We start from the raw sequence: 12041 nt of genomic DNA on the forward strand, positions 1-12041 counted from the left end.
CATGTGTTTTCTTGAAATTTATTCCTCTTGAATGTCTAGTGACAAAGCTTTTACTAATAGTGTAAAACTATTGCAATGATGGAAATTATCAATCTGTGGAAAATATGTAAAGCAAGAAGGCAGCTTTTAGTTTTGACAGTTACTTGCAAATTAATATGGTTAAAGTTTGGTGATGGTGTTACTTTGCAAATTAATATGGTTAAACTTTTGGTGACAGTGTAACTTTGATTTTAATTCAAACACAAGGTTGCTTATATCAAATAGGAAAGTGGAGCCCTGCTGAAAAGGGGGTTGGCAGCCATGGTATAATGGGGAATTTTCTTGCCTCACAAAGCAAGGGAATTGCTGGGCAATATTATAGACAGATGCATATATGAGGTATAAACCTGCAATTACTAGTGAGGGTATTCTGTGAAAATTTAGTTCATTTATGTTGCAAGCTTTTGTTCATTGGAATTTATTGAGATCAGGAACCAATTACTGTTGCCTTAAAGTTACCATGGACAAACAGATGATATGTCATCCTTCACTGCATGAGGAATCCCTGCATGTAAGTAATTTTCTAGGATATATACTGGCAACCTTTCTGAATTAGTAAGCGCCTCAGCTGCGTAGTTGGTATGGTATTAGCGTTCCACCTCGGTGGTCGCGGGTTCGATTCTCAGCCATTCCGTTGAGGAGTGAGAGATGTGTATTTCTGGTGATAGAAGTTCACTCTCGACGTGGTTCGGAAGTCACGTAAAGCTGTTGGTCCCGTTGCTGAATAACCACTGGTTCCATGCAACGTAAAAGCACCATACAAACAAACAAAAAACAAATTTCTGAATTAGTACTGCAGTTTTAGACAACTTTCTGCAAGAAATTTCTTCCTTTCTTGATGTAAAATGAATTCTCAAATATGAACTGCAGAAACATTACACGCAAATTACCATTCAAAATTATCGGCAATCAGGCTTTTCAATCATTACCTTATCAGGGCCAGCTAAGCTTTGACTACATTATTAATTTTCCATAAAATATGGAGGAGGGCGAGGTTAGATGGCATTGCTTTCCAATAGAATAAAGTAGCCCGTGTGACGCAGAGAGAAATGACTGTCTGATACTGAGGTCTGTTCTTACTGCTGGCCAGTCCTCATGACAATACAAGTTTTGTGTATACTGTATCTTAAGCATAATGCCTTTAAAAAAGGGATTCATCCTCCATTTAAAAGTTGAGTGTTGTGCTACTATGGGATAATATCATGATGAATATTAATAACTTAATATTTATTATGATATAGGCACTGTACATCAAACATTGATAACAAAGATGGAAATGAACACCATCAGCTCCCCTCCAAAGTTCATATTCAAACTAAGAACATCCAAACCAAACAAGATAAGGAAAATTCATACCAGATCCAACCTGGATTCACTTTTTGGGAATGAAAATGTGTCATGAGTACTGGTACTATTTAGGTAAAAAGGATGTCACTAAAACCTGAAAATTATGTTTATAACCAGTTGTCTAACCATTTAAGTTGTCATGTCATTTAGACAAATTAAGGAAAACACTTGGTTGACTGAAATCTCCAAACAAACTGAAAAGTTATGCCCAGAACAATATCCAGGGTATCTAGTTTATCAGACGAGAACAAAGATAAAAAATCACCTTACTCTCCTCAAACAAGACGAGACTGAATCTGTACACCCCAGCAAAAAATTAAAGTGGGAACTTTTGAGCTTAGCAACAAAATATTCTTTTAAAAATTTAAATTCTATACCAAGACAGTGCCTAAAACAAACCATATTGACAAACTACCACTGTTAAAATTGTAGTACATAAGTGGGCAAAACAAGAACCATTGGGCTAATACATCATGCTATGTAGAATAAAAAAGAATGTCCATTTTATCTATAACATGCTGAAATAACTTTTCAAGATAGGGAAGGTATGTCCAAGAGGCAAAAATGCAGATGAAACTATGGTTTTTAATCTATTCCAAAAAGTTTGCTTCACAAACCAAAGCTTTGCTATATCACAGGGAATACGTGAGTGGGAAGAGTCGGGAGTTTCTCCTTTTTTTTTTTTTTTTTTTTTTTTTTAAAGTTATTGATCTCGTTCGTGAATTCAATAGTTTATCGGGTAAGATTTAGAGTACGTCTCCTGTGACCCCTATGGGCATAGAGGCCTTGTCGCATCAGCTCCACTCATTTGACAGTCGAGGTACACCAGTGGGTGATCGACAACTTTGTGGAGCTCGTGGACAGGTACGTTCATGAGTCAAGTTCTAAGTACAAAGTGTACACAGGGTCTCCATCAGGACCTAGCAGACAGGCTGTCTCTCCTGTGGGGAAGACCCATTTCAGACCTCTTTGCCATGCACTTGAACAGGAAACGATAGGTCTCCTGCTTGATGGTCCAAGATCCTTTTGCTGAGGTGGAGGACGCCCTTCAGCACCTATGCTGTAGTACTTCTCCTTTTCCTTTCCAAACTATATTATTAGTCATTATTTTTCCAGGTTTCTGATTCTATCCATTACTTTTTGATAGCATAGCTGCTGGTCTTCCTCAAAGGCTTTAAGGGAATCATTGTTGGGCTCCAAAATTTCACTCGCAAATGTAACCTCCATTTTGCTATTTTCCCCTATCTGAAGTCTGGTGAGACTGTTGTCTCACCACTCACCGAGTGAGCCCATCAACAGAATTGCACAATATACATATACATACTGTTCTTGAAAATGGGGAATCTGGAAAACTATATCCTTGAGAGTTTCCTTTGAGGATTTAGTGGCTATGCTACAAAGAAACCGCTTTTGACTAAGAAAACCCTATTTTTCGGTAGCCAATGCGAGTCCTCTAAAGGAAACTCAAGTACTCATTTTGCAAGTCTGTTGTCGGGCTCATTCAATGAGTTTTCTGACAACACTCTTCGAAAAGGGTCCAAACAGAGAAGGGAAGAAAGTATTATGGAGGTTACATTGCAGATCAAAATATTGCTGCCAACCAATGCTTCTTCTCAAGCCTCTGAGGACATACAGCAGCTACATAAATAGTTTTTTTTTTTTTTCTTACATCATAACCTGTTTTATCATGAGACCATTCCTAGGTAGTTTTAACTCTTAAATATAAAGTATACAATTCTCATGAAAAATTTCTTTTTATTCAATGTACAATTAAGGGTAATGTATTGCAATTTAACATGTAACTAAATGGTAGTGATCACCAACATGAAATATGAAACATATGATGGAAAGACCCTACAAATAAAAAATCTGCAGTTGTACCTGAGAATGAGTGTAATACTGTATATAGAAGTGATTTTAAAAGTACATACTGAATAATGACAAAAATGGGATGATATGAATGTAGTGCACTGTGTATACATTTCAAATTACTATTGAAGAATCCCAAGCATATTTCTTGGTTATATTTGAAGAGCCAATTAACTTGTAGTCTTCTTCACTGAGATCAAAGTTCAAGTCATAGTTCTCAAAAATATGATCCATATTTGTTGACTTAGGCAACACACCTGTTGAAAAGTGAAAAAATATTTGTTGACTTAGGCAACACACCTGTTGAAAAGTGAAAAAATATATTTAGAAATGCATTTTTTAAAATCTTAATAATTAATGACATCCACAAGGGATTTTGAAGACAACAACAATAGTATAGTTTTATAGTGCCAGTCAGATTGCAGGGGAAAAGCAACTGTTTTAAAATATCAATATCTTGGTAAGATTTAAAATAATTGCAAACACTACAATCACCTGGCCTTGTTGCTATGTATTAACACTACAATCATCTGCCTTGTTGCAGTGTTAAGTTCATTTTGGCTAGGATGCTACTCCATGAAGTCGGTACTTAGATTTCTCACTACGTAAAAGACAAACAATTTGGCTGGGAATATATTTAGATAAATTTATAACTGCAGGTTTTATGAGAAAGAAAAACTTTTTATGCAAACTCATAAATCATAATTAATTCTAATTCACTGTCAGATTCCTAAGAAACAGCTTCTGAATAACTTCAAGATAGAAGAATAGATAGAATATCAATAGAATAACTTAAAGGTGGAAGAATAGCTAGAATATCAATCACTGAGCGACACTATCTGACCCAGTGGTAGATAGTTTCTGGGCCTGCTCATGCTCTTCTTAAACAGCCAGAACAAGGGGTTTGGGAGAAAGCACTTCTGTATAAAAGATGGATTTATATGAAAATGTTGTAGTTTAAAAAGACACTATTGTTTGATAAACAAAAATCATAATTTCCCTGAATACCTGAATTGTTATATAGCTGGAAGGATAGGAGAAAATAATTTACAGCCATGAGATGCCAATGCGTGTTTAATCACTTAGGACTGAAAAGGACAGGAATCAATTTTAAAAAACAACTCAAAAGTGAAGCCATGGTTTTTATCATGAGTACTTCAACATATGATCAAGTAAGGAACTAACCATTTAGAAAGACATTGCTGCTCATAACCCAAGAATACCATGGATGAATTAAGAGATTAAAATGAAGGGGGAGGCAGAAGAATGTACTTAGTTCATTGGAGATAACACACGTTCTGAAATTGCTGACAGTCCCATGAAGCAACACTTAATCCAAGGTACACATCATATACTAGGTGCAACTTAGTGAGGGTAGACTGACATTTCCGTGTCAATTCTCAGAGGATGGTCGATATCTTGAGATTCCTTTTAAATGCAACAAGGTCAGTGATTTTGGAAACTGTCCCTTTTACTTGAGATGCTTCCCCCTCTGACACCACCAGCGTCAACCCTATGGAGTCAACAACTTACCACCTAAAACGCTGGAGAGAAACTGACCACTGCCCACTGGGTGAGGCCATCCAGAGTCCATGTGAGTCTTCCCCATGGAACAAACCTTTGTAGAAAGGATTGGGTTACTCTTAATCGAGCAAGAGCTAGAGTTGGAAGGACTGGAGACAATCTTCTTAATAGGGGTCTTGCCCCCTCTGCTGAGTGGCCATCCCATCCAGATAATGGATCACATACTTCATGGGTGTGAATATGGACCAATCTGTACAGATTTGTAATCCATCCAATACCCCTAATAGGGTATTTTGTATCTTACCTATGATGATTGTGTGGAAGAGAGAATGAGTGAGTTGGGTGGTTTCCTCTATTTTCCTCTCTTCTCCCTACGGGCGGGTTGAGGAATAGACACAATGTCCTGGACTGGTTTGATACAAGTGAGTAAGGTAGCCATACTGAAAGTTGGTGTGTTTTTGATCTTTGAAATACCAAACCCTCTATTCAGTAGCAAAAAATACTCCTCTCTACAGCAAGGGGTGAGTATATGGGCTGTTACTTGAACATTCAGAATTTTCTGCGTATGAACAAATTTTTTAATCAATTTTTATTTTTTATAGCTAACAAGCCTGAGGTTTTAACAGGGGAAAGGCTAAATATGTCACGAGGCGGTGTGTGGTCTCTGACCGGCTATCACCTTGTACGTGCAGGAGTTGCCAGATCTCACAGATTCCTTGCTTGCAATCTTTGATTGTTTTTAACCGGTTACCAGCTAGCACTTGAAAATATCCTATTGTACCTCAGGTTTGTTAGCTAAGAAAATACAAATTGATTAAAAAAAATTTTATTTCCTGGTAAAAAACTCTATGATTCAGATGAAAAAATGGTCCATGGTAAGTCACTCTAGTTTTTACCTAACTTCTTTTATTCACCATACCCATTAAGGTTCAACAATGAAGGATAGAAAAAACAAGAACCTATGTATGTGCTATTTTTTGTGGTTCTAAAATAACAATTTGTCGGAAATTGTATTTTTCTTAACTATACAAACCTGAGGTCCTTTAACAATAGGAAGGTACTTAGCGGCAGCTGAACCGGTCGTAAGCTTTGAACAAGGGGGTTCGGTAGTTAACTACTTGTCCGGCAGTTGGCGGTCAGCTTGACTGCGAGGAGAGGAGTCACTTTCCTTTAGGCCCAGGAAACGCAGAGTGGGGTGGCATGAGGTGGGACTATGTGTAAAGAACCTCAGGTTTGTATACAGGCGGTCCCCGGGTTACGACGGCTCCGGCTTACAACGTTCCAAGGTTACGACGCTGACGCTTCCGACGCTCCGAGTTAACGACGCTTTTAAAAAACGCATACTATGATAAGAATCCTTTATAGTTTAGCACAGTATATTAATCAAAATAAGTTTTTGGTTAGATTACAACAAAAATTTTGAGGTTATGATGATTTTTGACACTTTTTGTGTCATATTTTTTAAATTTTTTTTAGTGACGCCTCATATGCGGAACTAGTTTCCGAGCGAATGAATACACTAGCTTGGGATGCACAGTTTATAACACCTCCAAAAGCACAAATAATGAAAAAATCATTGCTTGTTCCAGTATACATAATTAACAACTAAATTTCTGGTTAGATTACAACGCAAATTCCAAGGTTACGACGGTTTTTTATGCTTTTTAACGATACCTCATACGCAGAACTAGTTTCTGAGCGGAGGGCGCATAAATTAATTTACGCTATTAAACTGTATGGTAACCATAGTCAAGGATAAGGAACGCTCTCAAACAGTATACATATCCTTTAATACAAAACAGCAAAATATCATTGAAACATTATTTCACTTAAAGAATCCATTTATACTCTACTTAGACTTGGATATAAAAACCATAGTTTCTCTCTCTCTCTCTCCTCTCATCTCTCTCTCTCCCCGCTCTCTCTCTCTCCATCATCTCTCTCTTTGTATTTTCCGACGAAAATAATCACTAATTAGTGTATTTTGATGTTTATTTTCATGACTAAATACATTTTTATAATACAAAAATGATTTACTAATTTTCAAATATTAATTTTGATTAATACTGTATTAGTAAGTTTAATAAGTTGAAATGATATCACATAATAAAAATAATTCTCTCTCTCTCTCTCTCTCTCTCTCTCTACTACAAAGATGTATGTTTTTTTGTATGATAAATAAATGATTTTACTATTTTCAAATATAATAATTAATTTTATACAGCAAATAATATCAATTCATTAAAGAAAATACCATAGTGAATTAGTAAGATTTTAGCTTATATATTTAAAAAATTATGGAAGAATGAAGGAAATCCCAGTCTCTTTCTGTAACCTTTCTCTAACTCCACCAGGTACTAAAACTGACAGATATCAAGTTCTGCGACTAACCAGGAGGGGGAAGAGCTGCTGTGTTGCCATCAAGTGCTCATGAAATTCCCCCCCCCCCTCTCTCTCTCTCTCTCTCTCTCTCTCTCTCTCTCTCTCTCTCTCTCTCTCTCTCTCTCTCATTTACTGACACTCAAGATTTTTTATGTACTTGTACTATTTGTTTTTTTTTTAATACTTTCAAATAATAATAATATAATAATAATAATAATTGTAATTACAAAATTCATATGTGATAGTATTTTAAAGAAATACAATACTAATCTATCCATGTCACTTTTAATTAAGGTTAACTCTCTCTCTCTCTCTCTCTCTCTCTTTTGCCACACAAGATAATAATGTGTCATAGTGGTAACTCCCTCCCTCTCTTTCGCTGGAAGCGTTATAAGTATTTTTTGAGAGAACAGAGAGAGATAAACTCTCTCTCTCTCTCTCTCTCTCTCTCTCTCTCTCTACCAAGATGAAAGAATTTTTATGGTACTAGTATGTAAAATGTTTATTGATAATTTCAGTTATTTAATAATAATAATAATTATAATAATAATAATAAAACTGTAATTACAAAATTCATAATAGTCGTATTTTAAAGAGATGAAAATGTCCTTTCCATTTCACTTGTAAGGATAATTCCTCTTTCTTACTGAGATTGAGAGAATTTTTATGGTAGATGCACTGTTTATTATATTTTCAAATAATAATATAATAATAATAATAATAATAGAAGTAGTAATAATACGATAACTAATTTCAAAAGAAAATTCTTCCCTTCATCTTTTTCTGTATCAATTTCCCTACCTCATAACTCCAGTGACACTCGGAGCTGGGAAAGTAACAATGCCATACAATGGTCAACGAATTTAATGGTTTTATGTAATCTCTCTCTCTCTCTCTCTCTCTCTCTCTCTCTCTCTCTCTCTCTCTCTCTTGTATTTTAATGAAAATATACAGTAATTTGTGAATACACAGTGTTGCACATGAAAAAAGTAAATTGGTGATAATTTAGAGATACGGCCCTAAGAAAATTGCAAATTAGTGAAATTTTCCCTGTGGACTGTTTTCAACAACGTTGTTCCGGCTTACGACGATTTTCGGGTTACGACGCGTCTTAAGAACGGAACCCCCGTCGTAACCCGGGGACTGCCTGTAGTTAGGAAAAATACAATTTCCGACAAATTGTTATTTGTTCGGATACCTTTACAAACCCTCTGCCCTCTAACAATAGGACGACTCACTTCTTGGTGGGTGGAATCTGAGTCTTATGAACAGACTGGTGTTCGTCCTACCTTTGGTTCCCTCCCTGGTCGTAAGAGCAGAGGGAGGGATCCTAGCCTCTGCCCAGCTGTTTTTTTTTTTTTTTTTTTTTTTTTTTTTTTTTTTTTTTTTTTTTTTTTTTTTTTTTTTTTTTTTCCTTTTTTTTTTTTAGCGGGGGTGTGCACCGCTGGATCATGTGGTCAGACTTCTGGACCAAAATTTATAAGAGGGAGGCAAGCGTACCTCTTATAAATAGCAAAAGGCAAGAACTAGTTCCTACTTCAAGAGCCAAAATGAAGTCATGGGTTTGTATCTTGTTGGCTTCCACTTCCCCCCTTGTTGGGGGGTGGCGGATAAACACTCCTATCCATACTGAAAGTGATAGGATGGAGCTCAGTTGTGTAGCTTACCTGCATCGGCCTCCTGTTCAGCGTAGTGACGACCGCGGCCCTCTGCCCACAGGTAGAGGAGAAGAACGAAGGAGGAAGAGAAGCCAGTCACACTCTCTTTCACTCGTCCATTCATGCAGTCACACAAGGATGCGATGCTGTTCTGTCCGCTCGGGTGCTGGGTAGACTACACAACTTGTTGAGCAGCCACCACAGGTCCCAAGGAAAAAGTGTCCAAGGACCTGTGGGTAATATCCCGAAGGTAGAATGAAGTGAAGGTGGTCTGGTTGGCCAAAAACCCGGCCTTCAGAACCTGCGCCAGGGAGAAGTTCTTGCGGAACGCAAGGGTTGGACCAATACCTCTGACTTTGTGGGCTCTCGGACAAAGGGTACGAGTGTCGTCACTACCATCCGTGTCGTACGCCCTCCTGATCACCTCACGCAGCCAGAGAAAGAGTATTATTGGACACTTCTTTCTTGGTAACCCCGGTGCTAACGAAGAGGCATCAACACTCAGGCCTGAGGTGCTGAGTTCTCTTCAGATAGCGCCGTAGCTCCCTCACAGGACAAAGCAGCATCTCATCCACATCATTATCGGTGAAGTCCTTCAGGGAGGGGATCGTGAAAGACTCGAACCAGTCGTCAGGGACCGAAGGATTCTGAGTCTTTGCTACGAAGTTCGGGACGAAATAGAGCGTCACGGATCCCCATCCCCTGGAATGCTTGACGTCAAAGGAAAGACCATGAAGTTCCCCTACTCTCTTCGCCGATGCCCGAGTTCCCTGGGTGGGCAAGACCTCTCGAAGCTCTTCATCAGGAGGGAGATCTCGAAAGAGGAGGAGATATCAACTCCTAGTAGTTTAAGGACTAGGGCTAGGGCAGCTCTGTATCCTTTAACTGCGGAGACGGAGAGGAGCTTCTCTCGGCGAAGGAACACGAGGAAATCCGCTACCTGCTGAATAATGGCTCTGAGAGGAGAGACCCCCCCGTCCACGACACCAACCACAGAAGACGGACCACTTTCCCTGGTATACAGCTGCAGAGGACTGACTGAGGTACCCAGCCATCTCTGCTGCTGTGCTGCGAGAAAAGCCTCTCGCTCACAAGAGATGGTGGGTAACAGCCAGCCGTGAAGACACAGGGACTCGACCGACCGGTGGTACCGTTCTACGTGTGGCTGGCACAGGATGTTGTGCAAGGGGGGATCTCTCTCAGTGCTTCGGCGAGCAGAGCCAGCAGGTCCGGGTATCAAACGGCTTGAGGCCATTTGGGGGCTACCAGGATCATCCGAAGATTCGGGATGAGCACCTTGCGAATAAGACAGAACGGGGGAAAGGCATACACGAAGAGATTGTCCCACAGGTGTTGAAGCGCGTCCTCTGCAGCTGCACATGGGTCCGGCACAACCGAGTAGAAAAATGATATTGTTATGATACAGTAAAGTTTCATACATACTTACCTGGCAGATATATACTTAGCTAAGACTCCTTCGTCCCCGACAGAAATTCAAATTTTGCGCCACTCGCTACAGGTAGGTCAGGTGATCTACCGGCCTGCCCTGGGCAGCAGGACTAGGAACCATTCCCGTTTTCTATCATATTTTCTCTCTTCCACCTGTCTCCTGCGGGGAGGCTGGGTGGGCCATAATCGTATATATCTGCCAGGTAAGTATGTATAAACTTTATTGTATCATAACAATATCAATTTTCATACAATCAACTACCTGTCAGATATATACTTAGCTGATTGGCACCCCTTTGGTGGAGATAAGAGACAGCTACTTCTGGAATAGACAGGTAAACAACATATGTTGTAGGTATAAATAAACCTTGGTTCCTACCTGATAGGTGGTAGACTTCGTGGGTGCTGCCCAGTAGTCTGCATCACCTCAAGAAACTTTAGCGAGATATATGATCTATGGCCAAGAGTTCTTGTGGGTCTGCCGATGGGGTCTTATCTGCTTACTCGGCAGAGCCTGAAAGGACTTTGTCAATGGGTGCTGATCCACTTATATGACAATACACCTTATGAAGGAGCATACAACCAATCCCGACCACCTGATCCTAACCACATGTTAGTAATAAAGATTGTTCCGAGTTATCCCCCAAACTCTTCACAACAACCATAACTCAAAAACACAATACGCACACATACATAAATTTTCAAAAAAAAAAAAAAATAATACTCATCTAATAAGATATCACAAGAGTTCCTTACTGAACAACAGTGACTGGCCGCCAGTGCGACACCTAGCCCTTTTTGTTAGAAGAAAGTCTATAACATATCTAAAAAGAAGGTATGTATACACTTAAGGATTGGTGTTGGCTCCTATACCCAGGATCGTATCCGCAGACACGAAAGGACCTAGAGAAAAACATTTCTCGTAGGTCACACGAACATCTCTCAAGTAATGAGATGCAAATACTGAGTTGCATCTCCAAAATGTCGTATCCAAGATGTTTTTTAGTGACATATTCTTTTGAAACGAGAGAGACGTCGCTACTGCTCTCACTTCATGAGCTTTCACTCTCAACAGTCGAAACTCTTCGTCAGGACAGATCTTATGCGCCTCTGTAATGACGTTTCTCACAAAGAATGCTAGAGCATTCTTGGACATCAGTCTTGTGGGGTCTTTTACCGCGCACCAAAGACCTTGTCTAGAGCCCCCCATCTGGTGTTTTCTCTGAAGGTAGAACTTTAGAGCTCTTACAGGACAGAGAGATCTCTCTGCTTCTCTACCTACGAGACTCGATAAGCCTTTAACCTCGGTCTTAGGCCAGGGATTCGCGGGATTCTCGTTTTTAGCTAAAAACAAAGCTTTAAATGAGCAAATGGCTGAGTCCCCCTTGAATCCTACTCTATCCTCCAGAGCATGCAGTTCACTAAATCTTTTTTGCTGTAGCTAAAGATAATAGGAATAAGCATTTTCTAGTTATGTCTCGAAAAGATGCCAGATGAGGAGGTTCGAATCTTTCGGATGACAGGAATTTGAGCACTACATCTAGGTTCCAGCTAGGAGGAACCAGTTCCTTAGACTTCGTAGTCTCAAAGGATCTTATGAGATCGTGGAGATCCTTATTATCTGCCAGATCTAATCCTCTATTCCTGAAGACTGCGAAGCATGCTTCTGTATCCCTTTATTGTGGATACAGATAGATGAGATTCTTCCCTTAGGAATAGCAGGAAATCAGCAATCTCCGTTACAGAGGTAGTGGAGGAGGACAACTTCTTAGA

General features: G+C 39.2%; 1 protein-coding gene across 6 annotated transcripts in view; it reads right to left on the reverse strand.

Moving 5' to 3' along the window:
* Positions 1-3127: 3127 nt before the first annotated feature.
* The window catches only part of LOC135217277 (glyoxal reductase-like), a 135964-nt gene continuing 127050 nt past the window's right edge, over positions 3128-12041 (reverse strand). For 5 of the 6 annotated variants that reach the window (XM_064253022.1, XM_064253019.1, XM_064253021.1 and 2 more), the window contains exon 8: positions 3128-3512. In XM_064253022.1, coding sequence (XP_064109092.1) covers positions 3370-3512 — 143 coding nt within the window. In that variant the 3' untranslated portion in view covers positions 3128-3369. Of the gene's footprint in view, positions 3556-12041 lie in introns of all 6 variants that reach the window. The other variant, XM_064253023.1, reaches the window with a different exon arrangement.

Source organism: Macrobrachium nipponense, chromosome 7, assembly GCF_015104395.2.
Source record: "Macrobrachium nipponense isolate FS-2020 chromosome 7, ASM1510439v2, whole genome shotgun sequence".
Classification (NCBI taxonomy): domain Eukaryota; kingdom Metazoa; phylum Arthropoda; class Malacostraca; order Decapoda; family Palaemonidae; genus Macrobrachium; species Macrobrachium nipponense.